The sequence below is a fragment of the Parus major genome, chromosome 2, assembly GCF_001522545.3.
Source record: "Parus major isolate Abel chromosome 2, Parus_major1.1, whole genome shotgun sequence".
Classification (NCBI taxonomy): Eukaryota; Metazoa; Chordata; class Aves; order Passeriformes; family Paridae; genus Parus; species Parus major.
In genome coordinates, this window is record NC_031769.1 from 124,794,772 (window position 1) to 124,813,320 (window position 18,549).

General features: G+C 38.6%; 2 protein-coding genes across 5 annotated transcripts in view; one reads left to right on the forward strand and one right to left on the reverse strand.

The window, feature by feature from the left end:
* Positions 1-13,488, reverse strand: RMDN1 (regulator of microtubule dynamics 1). 2 transcript variants are annotated; one of them, XM_015616925.3, is made up of 10 exons: positions 13,347-13,488; positions 12,598-12,709; positions 9,810-9,897; positions 8,707-8,866; positions 7,975-8,064; positions 7,260-7,315; positions 5,260-5,347; positions 3,621-3,651; positions 2,142-2,275; positions 1-188 (listed from the first exon to the last, which is right to left on the reverse strand). In XM_015616925.3, exons 1-10 carry the CDS (start codon positions 13,464-13,466, stop codon positions 150-152), a joined length of 918 nt encoding a protein of 305 aa, XP_015472411.1. In that variant the 5' UTR covers positions 13,467-13,488; the 3' UTR covers positions 1-149. The 2 variants fall into 2 exon arrangements, with proteins under 2 accessions (XP_015472411.1, XP_015472419.1); XM_015616933.3 differs by lacking the exon at positions 13,347-13,488 and adding an exon at positions 12,992-13,218.
* Positions 13,489-13,698: 210 nt separating this feature from the next.
* CPNE3 (copine 3) overlaps positions 13,699-18,549 on the forward strand; it is a 28,831-nt gene continuing 23,980 nt past the window's right edge. For all 3 annotated transcript variants that reach the window (XM_015616880.2, XM_033512324.1, XM_033512325.1), the window contains exons 1-2: positions 13,699-13,763; positions 16,480-16,538. The gene's annotated coding sequence lies outside the window, so the exon portion shown is untranslated. The remainder of the gene's footprint in view (positions 13,764-16,479; positions 16,539-18,549) is intronic.

Here is an 18,549-nt window from a genome sequence, read left to right on the forward strand (position 1 = left end):
TGAAACAGATCTTCCAGTTCAGAATTTAATAGAAATGACAGGGAGATGGAAGGTCTGAGCTGTACTTTAGTAAACCAAAATAGTATTTGGGGCCTTTTTCCTATGCTGCTCAAACCTGAGGCACTGAATTCCCATTATCTTGTTTCTTCTTATATGGAATTAAGCAGCTCCAAAGCTTCTTTCTGTACCTGAAAGAAATAAATGTAACATAACAGCCCCAGGTAGTTACAGGCTATTCTAGTAAAACTTCCCTCACAAGCACCCAAGTGTTTCACTGTGGTTGTGTAAATTCAGAACAGTCCTAGAAAAAGTAATTTTTCTTCTGTAGTTTAAGATGCTCAATATTTGAATAGGAATAAAACACTTAAGCAGTGTCTTCCATGTAATTCACTTATTACATAAATGAAGTTTATTTGTGTTGAATACAGATACTAGTTCTTGATTTGCTGCAGTCCAATAATAGCATGCAGGAAGTTGTCCTACTTCTGACCACACCCAACCAACCTAGGGTTTTCAACACCCTAGGAAGTGACTAAGAAGTGTGAGACCATTTCTGAGGCTCTGTTTGTCTAAGGTTTCTGGTTATAACCTAATAAAATTTTAATATGATCTCTAACATTTAATATTAAACACCCCCCAATAAAAAACATAACAGAAAAAAAATCTCAACATCCTCTCCCTCCCTTCTCAAACCACAGAAAAACCTCCAACCCAACAAACTTCTGGTAATGACATAGCAAGCCATGCAGACAGCGTTAGCCAGCTATCAAGCTATCAAGCCTAGCTCCCAATGGATTCTGCATTTTATACATTCAGCCAGAGAATGGGGAGAATGCCACCTTTCTCAGTTCAGCAGCTCTACACTCATCTAAGAGATTAGGAAATAGATGACTGTACCAAGAGGCCCCAAGTAGCTGAAATTGATCAGTGGTTTAACAACTTGGCTACTGCACAGAATTCACTCCTGACTATACTTCCTGTATGGTTCCTAAAGAAAGACAAGTTTTTGGGATCACTGGTTTCATCTGTGCCTCCAGCTACTAGTAACTGTCAGAAGAACTGACCAATTTCTTACACACCTGAGACCACTACTCCTTTAGGCTATTAAATTCCTGAACACTGTGCAAGGCACTGGAAGAATGTAACACTTCTATTTCCACTGAAAGATGTTACTAAAGGAACTCAATTTTTGAAGAAACAGTTTGAGGCTTACTAGCAAATCTGCAGGTGGATTCTGAAATACTACCTCAGTAGTGTTTTTTCTGATGTGTGAAATACAAAATCCTACCAAAGTATTTCTTACTTTGGACATTCAGAGTGTTGTATGGACATTCAGAATGTGCATCTCAACTGCAGCTTAATGCTAAATGAAATAGAGGTCTATCAGCCATAAGAAAAATCAAATGGAAATGAGGTTTCGTTAGTTCTGATGCTAACAGGATTGTTTCTGAAAGGTAATTGCAACTGCTTTGGTTTATACTGAATGCATTATCAGGTATGAAGAAGTCTAATGGATTACCTCTCCTGGAAGTACTTTGAATGTTTAGGTAGGAAGCAGATACCTACCCTCCAAACCAGAATCCTTCTGCAGAGTTTCAGAGGTAATTAAGTGCCTCATGGCATGTAGCACTGGCGATTTGCTGTTGAAGATACATTTTCTTAATCTGTCTTACTCAGATCACCTGAATCTCTCCTAAGGGGCCTAGAAATGTTAGGTTTTTGGTACATCTGGGTTTTTTCCTTCCTTGTGTTCACATGATTGTGAGCTATTTCAAAATGTAATTCCTACCTTACCCATTTCAGGCATATGAAAGGTGAATCTGTGTTCACATAGGAACAGGCTAGTGAGGTGCCTGCCTGAACTTCAGCAACACAGCTAAGGCCAGGTCGTTGTCAGCACTATGCAACTACCATAAGGAAAGGGTAACAGTTCTCTGCTATGAATAAAATAGTATTTCCAACCACTATTTTCAGAGGTAGCTAGTAACATACTAGAATTTTTTGGTGTTGATGTGATTTTGAATTAAAGGTGCTGAACTCTAACTTCCCCTGAGTTAATTTTATAAAACATTCCACTGCCATGATGTCATACACGTCGGATACAATATATGATTGTACGATTACAGCTTTTAACTTCCTACCTGTTTGTCCTCCTCTGTCTGTGCAGGATACTCTTTTGCTTTGCTTAACCACAGAAGAGCCATCTTCTTATTGTTCAACTTCAAGTATGTTTTCCCCAAAAAGAGCAAATTCTTGCTGTAGAAATTTGGATCAGCTGCATAGAGACAGGAGAAAAGTTCTAGATGAGAATTAACATCGTACCAAACTTAGGTACTAAACTTTGATATTGGTTTCAGAAAATATAGTTTGGCTTTGGGTCAGAAGGAAGCCAATGTAAAACTTCCACTTGCTAATTTTTGTCTCATAAACAATTATATTAACTAGGAGATTGTTAGTTAATAAACTGACACTAGATTCCTCACAAAGAGCAAAGCAGTGATCTTAATGCATAACAGATTTGCATAATGCTCTGCAGGTTTTGGGCTTTTCCGGAAAAAAAGGGTACAACATTGTTACTACTAGGGTAGGTACAACACACAATGCAGCCAGCTTAGCAGGTATAGGCAAGGGAAAATAGGGCACATTTCCTAGCACATACAGATACCAGCTTAGGTTTTGCTGCACAGAAGAAAACAAAACTATTTGCATCCACACTGAACATTTTTTAAGGAGAGATTTAAACCTTGCTTTTATAAAGCATCATTCATTATTAAAGACTAATCTTGCCTGCTGTTCCTACTTACAGCACAGGCTTTCTCTACTGCTGGATTTAAGGTCAGGTTTCAAAACATATGGAGGTGTTTTGGAGGCAAATTCTGAGATGAAGTTCACTGTCCCTATTCACAGTTGCATTACTTGACACTCAGGGGAAGACACAGCATGAGCCTTTCCTCTAATCTTCAATAATTTAAATATGTACAAATCTTGCATAGAACACTGCCTTCCCTTGTCTTCCTTTATCTTTCAGCTAGTGAGTTTTGCTTATGGCTTAACTCCTGGAGAAATAACACGTTCATATTTTATTTTATTATTTTATTTTATATCATGTGGACAGTTTAACTGTCAGATTGGCACTCTGATCATAATTACTTCTGAAATAATAGAAAGTCTGCTTTTTCTGTTTTCTATTTAGAATACAGAGGACTTTTGAACTCTAAGAAAATTCTGGAAAAGTAACACAGAATTCCCTTTTTTTATTTCTTCTGCCTCCCTGTGCTCCTGCTGAATTCCTTAGGGAAGAATAATTTAGTCTCAGGAAGGTACAAATTTCACTTTAGTATTTACTCTGCAAAAATCTTCCTGTTACACTGTAAGTGATGTATACCAGGTGTGTAACGTACTTTAGTAAGTGTGTAACATACTTTTAAGTATCTCTGGTAAAATGTTCCCAATGTAACAGCACGGTGAACTGGCACACCACATTTATCAGCTGATCAAATGCCACTGTTTTGGGTTTGGTGCCTACAGTTATTAATACTGATACACTGATTGCTAGAGTTTACTGCAAGTCTTCAATCCTGAAAGGTTTTTTTTCAGTAAAAACAAGCCACAAGACTTACCTTCTTCTGCCATGTGGAAGTAACGAAGAGCCTGTAAAAGACAAAGTTGTAGTCCTTAAAGTGCAGAATAAACTCGATGCAACTGTCAAACTACAGCCTTATACACATACCTGAGAAACGAGTTCCTGTCCATGATCTTATTTTTATTAATTCAGCATGCTATTGAGTTCTCATTCAATGTACAATTAGATTTGACATTATCCTAAAAGAACTAGTACTTACCCAACTATCCCTCTACCACTTTTTCCTTGAGTGTAGTACCTCCTATTTGTTCCTACCAAACTAGATTGTGTTTCCAATTCAACCTGTCAAGATAAATTCTGAATTTTGTTTGTACTATCCAACACATCTGCAGTTTTCCCCATCCACTTCTCATGTATAAATTTAATAGATGAAACAAATCTTATTATTTGAGTCATTAATAAATATTTGAGACAGAACTGACTCCCACACAGCACCAGTTAGTAACCTCTTACATGAGGATAAACATCTGTGGTATCCATACATTTTCAACAATTTTCCCATCCAGCACATACAAAATTTCAGTCCATCCCTACCTTTTTCTAATGATAGTAGCTGGAGGGAAAAAGCTCTCACAGAACTTGAAAGTGTGGATGTATCTACGAAACAGATTTTGTACTGAAACAGCAGAAATCTTAGCAGTACAAGTTTGCTTCTTCAGTGAGTTTAAGTGCTACAGAACTGAATGCTGGGACTGCATTCTGGCAGTATTTGAAATCCTGGCTGACAGTTCGTATTCTTCTGAGAGTGGCCTTTCAGCAAAACTTACAAGCTTGACATTCCATTAAACAGTTTTATTTCTTTTTCAATCAGCTCTTAAATTGCTTTCTGTGTAACAGCAAGCAGCCTGCTACAATTACTTTCTAGTGACGCCTGCCCCCCCCACTTCAAGAGAACAAAGCAGTTATCAGTTGCTCTAAACAAACAAAGATTAAAACAGCTGCACTAAAGTTTTCTATTGCAAATTTAATTGTCAAGCTTCTACATATGTATGGGGGTGTTTAAATAAAATGCACACTGGTTTAGACACACACAGTTTTAGACACACTATTTTAAAGGATAAACATCTGGATAGTATGTTTTAGGGTATATGACAGCAGGAATCTTCACACAAAAGAGGAACAAAAGTACTTTCAACTGAAAAAAACCCCCATACCATATGTGGTCAGAGAATGAAAGGGTATTTGTTCATCTTAAGTAACAAAGCAAGCTGTTGCTTTCTGCATTTAATGTAAGGGGACAAATGCCATTAGAACTAGCAAATAAGTACATGGCATAACACCATCATATAAATCATCAGCACTGGACTAGTACAGACAGTTATCTGCAACAGAGCACAACAGGAAATACATATAGTTTGTTATAAGTTACTCAGGCAAAAACTTCACAAAATAATTTATACTATTCTGTGTGTGCTATAACTGAAGGAAATGAAAGGCTTTTTTTTTAGATACCACTTACTCTCCTGTTATAATCTTATTTTATTATTGACAGTTATAAACTCACAATTCCATGCTCATTCCAGAATGAGGTCAGCTTTATCAGAAAAAATAAGCGAGAAGTGTATCATCAGCTTTGGGGGGAGAATAATAATCTGTAAAATATTTTCATACTGTACCTCTTGAAACGTCGAGGTTGGTGGTGTGGCAAACAGTGTTGCAGCTATTTTTCTTTGGTACCATGGCATTTCAGCAAAGGAGTAACACCTGAAGCAAAAAGAAACATTTATATCTACCCTTCCATTTCTCTTGTTTTCAAGCAACAGTCTCATAACTGTTGTTGAGCATAAAAACTGGATGTCATAATTGTTGATTCCAAGAGTCAAAACTGCAGACACACTGCAAGTTTAATAAGCATGTTCTTACATCTGTAAAAGAAAATAGCAAGATGTCTGAAGATGCTACTAAAGATGTTTTGGTGTGTGTCTTACTGGGAACTAACTACATTAGCTAAAACTGGGGCAATTGCTAAGCATAAGACAGATTTTGAACTTGAATGATTTTAATGATTTATGTGTGTTTCATTCTAATGTATTTGCAAAAACAGCACAACTGAGTAATGTCATTGCCTTACCTCAACACTACTTTGCTTTTCTCAATTATTAATATAAAGTAGATCTGTAGTACATTCCTTTGACTCTGATCTATAAGAATGAAAATAAATTCAAGAATCAAACCACTGTGCTCTAGGCTAAGCCATGCTATGCTGTTTTTCTATCTACTAAATAACACAGTAATCAATCAGTCACCTATCTTATTGGTGCTGGAAGGATTAAACATTTTTGTTGAAGCATTTCAAGCGCACAGAACATTCTGGGTGCAAACATTAAACAATGCTATTCACTTCAGCAGCCTCCCACAATATTACCATTGTTATTCACTGTGTAAAATAAAGCATTCTAGAGAAGGGGAAAAATGAGTAACTGTAAAGGTTTGGAGGAGAGGGGGGCAAGACATGGAATACATAGCCAGAGTTGAAATTCTGTCATGAGATGTGCCTTATCAGAAAGAGATTCAGTGCAGGACAGATTAGAATGAGAAAAGAGAAAAAACACTCAAGAAGTGGCTGATACTAAATGCCAGTTTCAGATCAACATGGCTCTGGAATTCAGTAATGAGTACATTTAAATATACAAGATGGAAATATTTTAGAGCCAAAAACAGTATTAATCTAACATTTCAATCTTTTCTAATTTTCCACAGGAACAATGTCTTAAGTGCTTTCCAGAACATGCTTCCTATCCCAAAATGGACTTGGAGGCTTAGTCAGCTAGTAGCATATACTTCTGCTTAAAAATCTGGACAATTGCAATTGTTAGGTAATGTGGGAATGAATGGTAGATGCTGAAAAAACGAAGTTTCTGTACTAGTAAAAAACTCTGGAGCAATAGATTATCATTTTCTTTGATACTCAGGATCCAAAAAATCCAGAAAAACTGGCTGTGGGTTTTAGTACATTTTTAAGCTGAAAATAAATTACCTTTCTTTTCTCAATCCTAAAACAGAGATCTCCAGTAAAACAGTGTAACACCTTTGGTCTTTTTCTGACAAATAACCGGAAGTGCTGCCTGGAGTCTCTAACACATAAATTATATTATTTTCCATCACATCACTTGCATAGAATACCCTGGTTACTATGGGAAGTTCTATTTCCAGTCCATTTGCCTGCTATGTAATCATTAGTACCATTTTCACTGAGCAATAAATTCAATTTCAATAATTTTTGATTAATACATATGCATTTATAAGCTTCCTTTATTTAATATAACTTTCAAAATACTCCATTCATACTCCAGAACAAAATGAGCTACTACTTGCTGTCACTGATGCCCACTATGAACTCTATGAAGCAAACTTAACATCTGCAAAAGGAGTTTTTAATAGTTCCATATAAATAAATTAACAATTATTTTTCACCTTTTTCAACTGCATAAGAATGAATAGCTAGACTTTTTTAAGACATGATGTACTATATATCTGTTCAATATGTTTTCCTGCTTGCATCAATTCCAAGTACATTCTAAATTAGTCCAAGCAGTTCTGCAATTCAAGCAAGATATTTTATACTCTTGCATTTTTCTGTGCCATATGCTAACTTTAGTTTGAAAATACATCTTACCAAATCCCTATAAGATGAATTGTTGTAGCATCCTTTGGATTCAGCTCAATGGCTCTCTGGCGCGTGGAGAAAAAAAGCAATACAATATGTAAAGAAGTTGTTTTGACACACTGATTAAAATACATTTAAAAAGAGATTTGTTACCCTACTATTAATTAAACCAGACGGTGGTGTGTAGAATTTCAAGGCAACACACTATTTATTCAGTGCACAACTTAATCAGCTCACCTCCAGAATTCTGATGACAGTAACAGATGTCTAAGCACTTCTCTTTAGTAGGCTATTAAAAGTTGCATTTGAGACTTGGCATGTTCAGATTTTGATATAATCTCTGGTGATATAAAATTAGTAGAGTTCTTCATCTTCTACAGCATTTGTCCTTTACTGTTACATAATCCACAGTTAAAAGGACAGCCACACTGCCATTTCTCAATATCACAGCTACAATTGATCTAGTCCTGAGAGGTGTCTAAAGCATTTCAGCTATTTCAAGACTCCCGTCTAAAGTGACTTGGTTTACTGCAGGAGAGAATTTGTACTCCTTGTTTCTGGGGCATTTCTGGACCATATGTCACACTAATCCAAAAAACAAAGTGCCACTAGGAAGTCTGAACAGAAGTATGCTTGTAATATTTCACCAAAAATTAGTTACCAGCTGTCAAATAATCTACATACTGGACACATTAATCTTATCATATGCAAAAAACTGCATTACCTGGAAATGCTCTTTGATGATAACAGCATTTCCAATTTTAGTCTTGATTCCTTCATAGTCTCCAACATCACTGAGGCAAATTCCATACCACTGTAATTCAAATAACAAAAATAAAACATTTCATACAGCACTGTATTAATAGTCCATTTTAACAAACTAGAAACCAGAACAGCTGCCACTAGTACAAATAATAACATGCCTTAAGTATTTTTTGTGAACAGCTCAATCAACATCAGAGCAAGCTGCTGGTCTGCATGTGTAAAGGGAATCAATGTCCTCTTCTGATCCAAGATACCAAGGCAAGTGACTGCATTTTGCTACCTCTTTTCTGTGATGAAAGCAGCACCAAAAAAAAAAGGGCAGAATGCAGCCAGGACCTGAAATATTTCCAATGAAACTCTACAGGGCCCAGAAAAGGCATACTATATGTGGGACGTACATTTTTAAGGCTACATTGGAGGAGTTGATTGCATCAGCTGTTATCACCCTGATCAGTCACTTCTTTCCATGGTCCTGCACACACTGAATGTTTCTGTTTCCATAAAGGAAGTTCACCTGGAAAAGTCTGACCTCAGATCATCCAAAAATGTTAGGAAGAACTAAAAGTCTCATTCATTTTCAACTGAAAAATTAAATTATGCTGAAGTTTCCTAAAACAGCACAATGACATTTGTTCTGTTTTCTGTAAGCAGAAATCAACAAACAAGATTTCAGTTGTTTTGCATGGCTCACCTTGTGTGCTGCAGAATTTGATTCATTTTTTTCAAGTGCCTTTTTTGCATACTCAAGGGAGTCATATGTCAGTTGTTTCTTCTCCTCTGCAGAAGTACTCCCAAGCTGAGCCAGATCTCGTGATGACCGTGCCAGCCGCCATAACAACTCTGCATCATCGCTGGTTAGGAACAGAAACACTGATGTTTTAAAGCAATTAGGGAAATAAAGCAAAAAGGAGTATTTTAAAATATATCTCAAGTGGGTGATAGGACAACAGTGAATCCATCTGTCATGCTATGCTATGTACAAACCCAAGGTAACAAACAGCAAATGAAAACCCACTACTGTTGACTGTCTGACAAGAACTTCGTTCTGCCATTCTGGTCTGCAGAGCAAATACATCTGCAGGAAAGGTTTTTGGTTTCTCAAAAGAGAAACAGATTTAAGAAACCCTAATGGTACCACTCAAAACACCAGAAGGAAAAGGGTTACTCTGTTCTTAGCTAGATGGCATTTTTTCTGGCACTCCACTGCTTTGTATTGATGTTTACTTGGAATACTTAAATCATTATGCATCTTTTTTTTCCTCTAATTGTACTTAAATTATTAAATTCTTCCTAGAAAAACGATGAAACAATCCCAGAGATTAGCTGTACCCCCAGCACATACACCTGTAGAGTTATGTATTTATTTATATCACTTTATCGAATGGTGTATTGTAGGTTACAGTTCAAGCTTAAGGATCTTAAGTTTTATTTTGTTAACATCCTGCTATGGAACACTACTTATACTTTATTATACTTCAGATAATTACCACTGGCTTACTAATTTAATAGAGACTTCAGTCTTTCAGAATGTTGTGGTGTATTTTAAGGGATTCTTAGAGTAACAAAACAAACAACATAACTGAAAAACTTCAGGGTTAACCCCCACCTTCTACAACTATCAGTTTTTTCTTCATTTTTCCATTGGGAGAAAAAAGAACACAAGTCCTTCCTTCCTACTTACATAAGGGTGAAAAATAGGTTCTCCAGCATTCCACAGTGAGAATATTAGCTGAAAAACTGATACAGAAGAGCACAATAAAGAGGCCACAGTAATGTCCCAAGGCATTGAAGTACCTATTTTTATGCTGAACCAGCAACCGATACAGCTTTTCAGTTTCTCCACTCCCATACAGGTAGTCTGCTTGTTCTATTACATCTTCCACTTTTGAAGGAATTAAAATTGTGGAAACAGAAGAACAAATTATGGTTAATTAAGACATTATCGCCAAAACATTTTAGAGCAAGATAACCTAGTTGAAAATGATGTAACTCATTTTTAGGCCATCATTTCAAACTTACAAGCACAAAAGGACTGAGTAAGCAACACTAACGATGAACAAGGATGACAACTGGTGTCTCTCCAGTGAAACTACAACAGCTTTCAGCAAGACAGTTTTGATTGCTGGACAGATTTAACATTCCAAAGTGTCTTTCTCAGTGCATCAGACTACTAGAAGTAAGTTATTTTTAAACTTGTGAAAATGGCAGAAATGAAAAAAAAAATGTACAGAAAATGGACCAGGAGAGCAAGTACAGTAGAATTAAGAGTAACAAAGCCCCTTCATTAGTATATGCAGAGAATTTAAATCTTACAATAACAATGAAAAAAAACCCCCAACTTTTAAAAATATTCTTCATTCTCAATATGGCTTCAGAGTTTTGCCAGAACATGACTGCAGCTTGAATGGGTCCCATTATTTACTCACAAGCCAAAACAAAATGTTGCCTAAAGGCTTCCTGACTGAAGTCCTTAGGATTTTCCCAAATACAAACCCAAAAAATACAATTAATATACTGAAATTCCTGTATTCCTTCAAGATACTAATAGCAAAAGTAATTTTGAAAATCAGAATTTGCTTTCTAAAATATGAATTTCTGAATTAAGTACCATTATTTTTATGACACTTTCATTTTCTAGAAAATAGTCTGAAACGCAACAGTGGTTGGGGAATATAATTTCCACAACTGGATAAATATAATAATATACAAATATAATAATATATAAATATAGTACTTGGAACAGTATACAGGGAACAGAACTATCAAACACCACACTATAGAGGATTATAGCATGACAAAAGATGGAATTAGAAGGAAAAATACCCAAAGGGAAGCAGATGGGTAATTTTGTTGATATATGTAATTGCACAGGAGAAGAACAAACTTCAAGTTTACTCTTCTGCCAACATTAAAAGCATCAAAAAATTATCTTTTAAGTCAAAAGCCTTCTCTGATTTTTTACAGACCTCTTACCTATGCTTATTGTCTCTTTGGTATTACTCCTGTGTACATGATCAAACTTACAAGTCAAAATATAAGCTCTAATCCCTTTCATAAAAATTAATCATGTTTATAAGTTTTTTCCTTTTTAAATTACCTACTATATATGGTAGCCCCATTTAAAGTCAGCACAGTTTCCTTTACAGTACAAGCAAAACATTGAAGGCTACTGAACACAAAAGCCTCCTCTTCAGCCTAAAAGGATCCTAGAATATAAATCAATATATCCTGGATAATTTTTAACCTTGCTGTCTCTAAATGTCTTCTTTCAACCCTTTCAAAAATAAGATAACAATCTATGTGGACTTTGGATTTTAGTGTCTAAAATGAGCTTCATGGTACATCTTCAGTATGATCTTCACTAAACAGTTATGTTTGCTTGCTGATTCGAACACTACTAACATATCAAATGACTAAATGCTCAGAACTCAACATTTCTGAATGCATTTCCCACAATGTGCTTAATGCAAATTGTTATACTTTGATTACTTTAGAATATTTTACAGGTATTTCTAGTTTACCCTTTTTTTTACCATATTTATTACAAGTGTTGTATAGGAAGCCCGTTAGCATTGCTTTTTTTGGCAATGTAAATGTCAGATTCATGTGGGAGCACTGAAAACAACAAAGGAAACTAAGCAGTGTTATGTTCCTCATGAGAAATGATGAATTCTTTATTCCTCATTATTCTTATTTCTTAATTGTGTACTGAGTAGCTATTTCAAATCTACTCACTGATGCTCCTTCTGTTATAGCACATGAAACATCTCCTAATCCATTCAAAAGTTTATTATCCAAATTTTTATTTCTATCTGCATAAACATCTAAGATGTTCCTCTTTTTGAGACACAGAGAAACAGGCTACCTGAACTGGCTACTACCTCAGCTACACAGTGAGCATGCATCCAGTTCTTGTTCTCCTTTCAGTTAGGCTTACTCTGAAAATCCTTATTTAGACAGACAAGTTTTAAGTCTGCAGCAATATCCCCTTTTAGGATATTGTGACTGTCCTTCTCACAGTGAGATTATTCTTATTCAAAGGATAAGAAAAAACATTTTACCACTTGTTAAATTGCTTTCTAGTAGGTAAAGCAAGGCTTTGCTTCCTCCTTTTTAGTGTTATAGAAATAGAAAACATTTCTCAATTTCATATGAAGTGTTATCTTGGTGCTGCTCAACTAGATTAAACAGAAATCACAGTGTCTTAATATTGAAAACCTGAACTAGCTAGAATTTCTAAAAATAGATTAAGTTTTGGTCTGCATTCCTAACAGACCATATCTTTTCAATAAGAGTTAAAGATTGAGCAACAAATTATTTGTTATCAACCTTGTTCACGTGTCCTTTCCCTCACAGAAGGAGATACTAATCTGCTTTCGGTTACACCTGAAATAATCACTTGTTGAAGTGCTACCACACCACCCATAACCAATCCAAAAGGATCCTATCTTGAAACGACCTGCATGCAGTCTTAATGGAAAAAAATCAAAAGCATTACACCATTTTCCTCTATAATTCTGGCACTAAAATTTTAAATTACACATCAGAATAACCAAAACACTTCGAAATTTGAAAATATTACCTTTGAAGCTTGCATGAACCTCAGCAAAGCCAGAAATCAGCTTATGGGCTTCATAAACCAAAAAGGACCCTGTTGAAAGCACAACCCCCCTCTGAAGGCTTTTTCTAAGCACCTGTGTAGGATTATAAGATAGGTATTAATGAACATTATCACTCCGCGTTAAGTTTTTTCTCGTCTGTGCCACCAGTTATATTTCAGATTCTGAGCAAAAAAAAAGACTTTAAAATGTTAAAAATCCCTCATAAGACAAAACGCCACTTCACCAGCGAGTATGTGAAGTATATTCAACAGAAGCTCAGGATTACGCCTGAAAGCACGAACAGAGCACCAGGCTGAACATAAACCGTAAGAACGGAGCACATTACAAGGTTAGAAGAACAAATCAAATCCGTACTGCTTTAAAGGGTCCAGGGCTCAGATTTCGCACAATCCAGTCCTCTGCTACGGCCCGCGATGCCGGAGCCTCCAGCCGCCTCCCTCCCTCCCTCATGCCGGCGGAGCGGCTCCGCGGAGGCAGCCACACCCCGTGGGAATCACAGTGAACTAGGTTGGAAAAGGCCTCTGAGATCACCGAGTCCAACCCACGACCGAACCCCACCACGTCAAATACAGCGTGACACTAAGCGCCACGTCCAGTCTTCCCTTAAACACCTCCAGGGTCGGTGACTCCCCAGCCTCCCGGGGCAGCGCACTCCAAGTAGACCCTGGAAGCGGCCGCGCTGCCCCGCACCGAGCGGCACCTTGGCTACCTGAGTCCCCGGCCGCCCCCGGCCGCAGGGGCCGCCCATGGCCTCCCGCCGGAGCGCTGTCCCCAGGCCGGCAGGGCCGCGGCTGAAGGGCCGCACCAACGCCGCCATGAGCACCGCCATCGCCGCCGCCGGCACCGCCCCCCGCCTGCGGAGGAGCCGCTCCGCCCCGCGGCCCTGCCCGGGCTTGGGGGCACACAAGGCCAAGGGCCATCCGTTCGGCCAGCCAGCCCGCCGTGCCGAGGACCGGACATTGCGCAGCCGGGCCCAGAGCCACACCAGGCCCAAGCGGCCGCCCGGCCTGGCCCGGCCGCGGCGGGGGGCGCACAGCGGTTCTGCGCCTGCGCCCCGGGGCGGGGCGGGCCCGGCTGCGCGGGTGTGGCCGCCGCGGGTCGGGGGTCCGGAGGCGCCGCGCTGCAGGTGAGGGTGGGGGTTCGCCGTGTTCCCTGGGGTTTAAGCTCTTGGACCCTCTACCTCGTCCTGTGGGAGCCGTGCGGGGCTGGGGCGGCAGGACAGGGCTCCGGGCGGCTGCTATCCTAGCCGTTCCTCGCGTGAAACGTCCCCGCAGGTGCGGCCCCGCTTCCTGCGCCGGGGCACGGAGCGCGCTGCCAGCTGCTGCTGCTGGTGCTGCTGGTGCCGCGGGGATCGAGGAATCGCTGGCCCAGCCGCCGTCCCGCAGGGAGTGGAACTTTATGAAGTTAGAGCTGTAGGCCTGAAGGTTTGAGTCCGCTGTGCCGATCTTTGTGGCGGTGTAAACGCCACTCTGAAAAGCACTCTTTCCTCTGGGAGAGGAGGCTGTCGAGAGTCAGCATCGTTCCTGAAAACCACATGCTCTTCTTTCTGAGCTGCTAGTTGAGTGGGTGGTTGTTTTCTTTCTTCACTGTAGTTGCGTAATATATACAAGACAAACCTTAGATAATGTTCATGTTGCCATAATTTACTCTTCCACTAGGGAAGTTTTAAAATGTGAAACCTCTTCAGTTTTGCTTACATCTTCAAAACACATTAAGTATCTCAAAATAATATGTACTGCCCTGCCTCCAGCACTTACATTTATTTTCCTGGAGTGTTATGTCCCTGAAAGTTCGAATAAAATATAGTTCTGTGGTGGTGCAAAAAGTTTGTTTAGTAAAAGTAAATACAATCAAAATGAATCCCAGCTATTCTATTTTTTTCAGTTGGAGTTTTATATTTTAACTTTATATGTCCATAGACACAGAGGAAAGATGTTTTGAGGTGCATGCAGAGTACCATAAGCAGTAGAAGAAAAAAAATCAGGAAAGATATCCAGGAAGTAAGAGACAGAGGTCCTTTTGTTTATCCGTTGTGGTGTTGGGAAGAATGCAGTGTTTTTTGCAACAAATATGTCTGTGCTAAATGTCATAAAATTAATCTATGCAGATTCATAGGTAACTGTTAGACTAATTTTGGTTCAGCTGTTGTAAACAATAATCTATTTCTGGTAGGCTGAATAACTAAGCTATTGTTAAATGTCATCTGCAGGAATTCTAAAGTAGCAGAATTGGTACCACAGTGTTTGTACAGCCTTCTTTTATGCCAAATGTTTCTCCAGAATTGAATGCTAAAGGGAAGCCATAGTGTTAGGGGTAATAAAACTAAAATCTCAACTAAGCGCCACGTCCACTCTTCCCTTAAACACCTCCAGGGATGTAATTAAATTTTTTTTTTTTTTGCCTTCATTTGATTTAGGAACAAATGCTGTCATTACATGGCTTCCTAAAGGAAATACCTTCAGGGACAAAGTTAAGGAATAAGATACTTTGTATTCTTTCCTGTTTATTTTCCTGTGAAAGTCAGTCAAATAAGTAATATACTATCAGCTTAGTATTGGTAGATATTAGTTCTTGTTAAACCCAAGGAAATTACTTCTATTTGTAGATCAGTTAGGTGAAGGTTAATACTGGCCCCTCCTAGCATGACATTTGAAGGTGTGGTATGGCTTGTGCAAGCAAGTAGGCAGGAAGTATAATTGTGGTGTGGGTTTTCTCATAATCTTAAAGGTCTTTTCCATCGACTCTGTGATTCTGTTTCATTTCTTTGGCTTATCTTTAATATTGCTTTAGATGAGATGCTTTTGCTGAGACATTTAGAAAGGGCATTATTAAGTGTCTGAAAGATTTATGAATAGAGGAATTTTAGGGCTTGGCTGCTGGATCTAAGCTTCTGTTTAAGGAATAGTCTTTACGAATTTGGATCACTTGCTTTGTACTTTGTTCTCTGGTTGAAGGAAGACTATATCCTCTAGATCCATTCCATCTGGAATGAAACTGCATGGATCAAGTGCAGTTTCATTCAGTCCTTTATCAAAGGCACAGTTAGGAGGCAGCTGAGTTAGTTATAGTAATGGCAGTTTGCTTCTGGTACTTCTCCTGCCCAGAAGGGTTGTTATAAATTCCTCATGGCAGGTGATTAGCATATGTGCAATTATCTGATGGTTCCAGGAACTAGCATGATTGCTGTGTGCCTGTCTTTGGAGCCACTGCCTGTGGATATGCAGAGCATGAATGATGCCTTCCAGACACAGAGAATGCTGAGTTCAAGTAGCTGCTGTGATTCAGAACTGAGGGGCAGCTGACTGGAGAGTGCTTGGTTTGCATACAGGAAGGTTTGAAGTACCTCTGGGCTACAATAAAGTGCAATTTTGTGGTTGTTGGTTTCAAAGTATTGTTATTGTTTATACTGAGATGTCCTGGATCATTGTGGAATACTGATTTCACGGACTTTCCTTAGTCATCCTTTAGCTGTGTAAGGATGCACAGGCTTGTTAGAGCATAAACAACATCGGGAGCCACTGATTTTAATTTACTTACTCTAATCCACTGTCACCTTATTAAAAAAAATAAACTAAAGAATAGGACAAAAACAGTAATCAGGTCTTTGTTCTTAAAATCTTAAAGGATTTTCTTGATGGACTTGTATAGTACTTAGTAAATATTATTCTCTAACAAAGGCTCTGAGTAATCTTTACAGTGCTGCTTTCATGGACACATAAAACTGTGGGACAGTTTATTTATTTTGAGAGGAACTGTAGTTCCTCAAACCATACGCTTTCAAACCTCTTTGATTGATCTATGGGAATAACAATTCTTGGTTTTCATTTCATTTCACATTTTAGTGCTACTGTTGGTTGAAGCCTTAGCCTTTTGCAGAGAGGCCCGGAGGCACACCTCTTTGGTAAGTTACTGTAACTCATTTTTAAGAACTAATATTTGTAACAGTGAAGAGTCACAACATCCTTTGAAAGGAATTGTAAAAAGGATTTGTCTAAAGTGTGTGTTCACCTACGTCTTGTTTCTACAATAAACTACAGCAAGTTTTAGTGAGATAAGTTTTTCTTTCTTGTGAATAATCTTAATTATGTAGTCAGTCAGTGGCTCTACACAGAGAAATTACAATGAAGAGCATACAATTTAAGATACCGTTCACATTGTTTAGTTGATAGATGGTTTTACATGGAATAAAGATACTCTGATAAAGAATATAAACATATATGCAAGAAGTGTGTTCCTCTGGTTTACTGCTGTATGCTTAAAATAATTGCATTTTTAAGTCAGGGTATCTGTATTTCTTAACTTTCTTGTTCAAGGCACAATATTACCTTTTACAGTTTAGCTCACTTGAAACATCATGTAAAATACTTTTGTGTGAGGAAGATGCTGGGAAGAACCAAGAATTAAAGATGTGCTGAAAGGGCAAACACACATGAAAAATACAGGATTTAAAAAAACCCCAAAAAACTAACAAAAAAATCCCAAAACAATAAAAAAAAAAAAAACCATTGGAAAGATATTTAGAAATAACTGTTTTGAAGTAATTTTGTGAGCAGGTGTCCTAGAAGTCAAATTAATATTTTCTTTGTGTAGTACCAGTGTGCTACAAATCTAATGGAGTATCATAAAGCTTGTATAAATAGATGATTCATTTCCCAAACAGGAAACTATGCTTCCATTCTTATGTATGCATATACTTCAGATTTCTTAAATATTAGCTTTTGTTTTTGATTGGCATAATCCTCATTAAAATGAGCAGTGTGGTCACTAGGGTTTCATCAGCCTGATCTTACTGGTTTAGTTCAAAATACTCTAATTCTTTCCTGCATGATAAATAGTGGATATGAGAATCATGGAGTCATTTAGGCTGAAGAAGACTTCCAAGATAATCACATCCAACCTTTGACCTATCACTATATTGTGAACCAGACCTTAGCACTAAGTGCCACAATGAGACACTTCTTGAACATCTCTGAGTGTGATGACTGCGCCACCTCACTGGGCACTCCATTCCAATGCTTATCAACACTTTCCATGAAGAAATTCTGCCTGATGTCCAGCCTGAACCTTCCCTGCCACAGCTTGAGGTTATGTCCTCTTGTCCTGTTTGTGTTGTGTGGGAGGAAGCCAGCCCCCACCTGGGAGTTGTACATAGCAGTAGGGTCATCCCTGAGCCTTCTCTCCAGGCTTAACACCCCCAGCTCCCACAGCCATTTGACATATGACTTATTCTTTAGATACTTCACCAGCTCTGTTGCCCTTCTCTGGACATGCTCCAGCACCTCATTGTCCTTCCTGAATTGAGGGGGCCAGAAATGGACACAAGATTTGAGGTGTGGCCTCACCGGTGCCGAGTGCAGTGGGACAATCACTGCCCTTGTCCTGCTGGCCAGTGTCTCTTTTTGTCACAACCTAGGATACCTTTGGCCTTCTTGGCCATCTGAACACACACTGGCTCATGTTCAGCCAGCTGTTGACCAGCACTCCCAAGTCCTTTTCCACTGGACAGATTTTCAGCCAGTCTTTCCCAAGCCTGTGGTGCTGCATGGGGCTATTGTGAACCAAGTGCAGGAGGCAGTACTGGCATTAGTGAACCCCATACAACTGGCCTTGGCCCATTGATCCAGCCTGATCCCTCTGCAGAGCCTTCCTACCCTCCCAGACAGACACAGCTATGGCCCAGGAAGTGATAGCTGTAGCTGTACTATTAGAAAATAAAGATTACACTCACGGCTTTTTTTTTGATTCTTCAAAAACAGAATGATTCAAGCTGTGTCTGGTACTTAGCTTGTCAGCACATCAGCTGGACAATTTTTCCAGCTGTATTGCCTGTAAACAGACTAAAAAGAGGAGCCAGAATTTCGATCTGGAAGTAGGATTTTTAGAGAAGCTGGTTTTTTTGGGATTTTCTTTTC

What these genes read in the sequence shown, in the direction of transcription:
- RMDN1 (XM_015616925.3), bottom strand. Translation starts at nt 13,466, where the DNA reads ATGGCGGTGCTCATGGCGGCGTTGGTGCGGCCCTTCAGCCGCGGCCCT. An exon ending in GGGGGCGGCCGGGGACTCAG is followed by an intron (nt 12,710 to 13,346) that starts GTAGCCAAGGTG and finishes AATCCTACACAG; the next exon opens with GTGCTTAGAAAAAGCCTTCA. An exon ending in ATTCATCTTATAGGGATTTG is followed by an intron (nt 5,348 to 7,259) that starts GTAAGATGTATT and finishes TTTTTGCTTCAG; the next exon opens with GTGTTACTCCTTTGCTGAAA.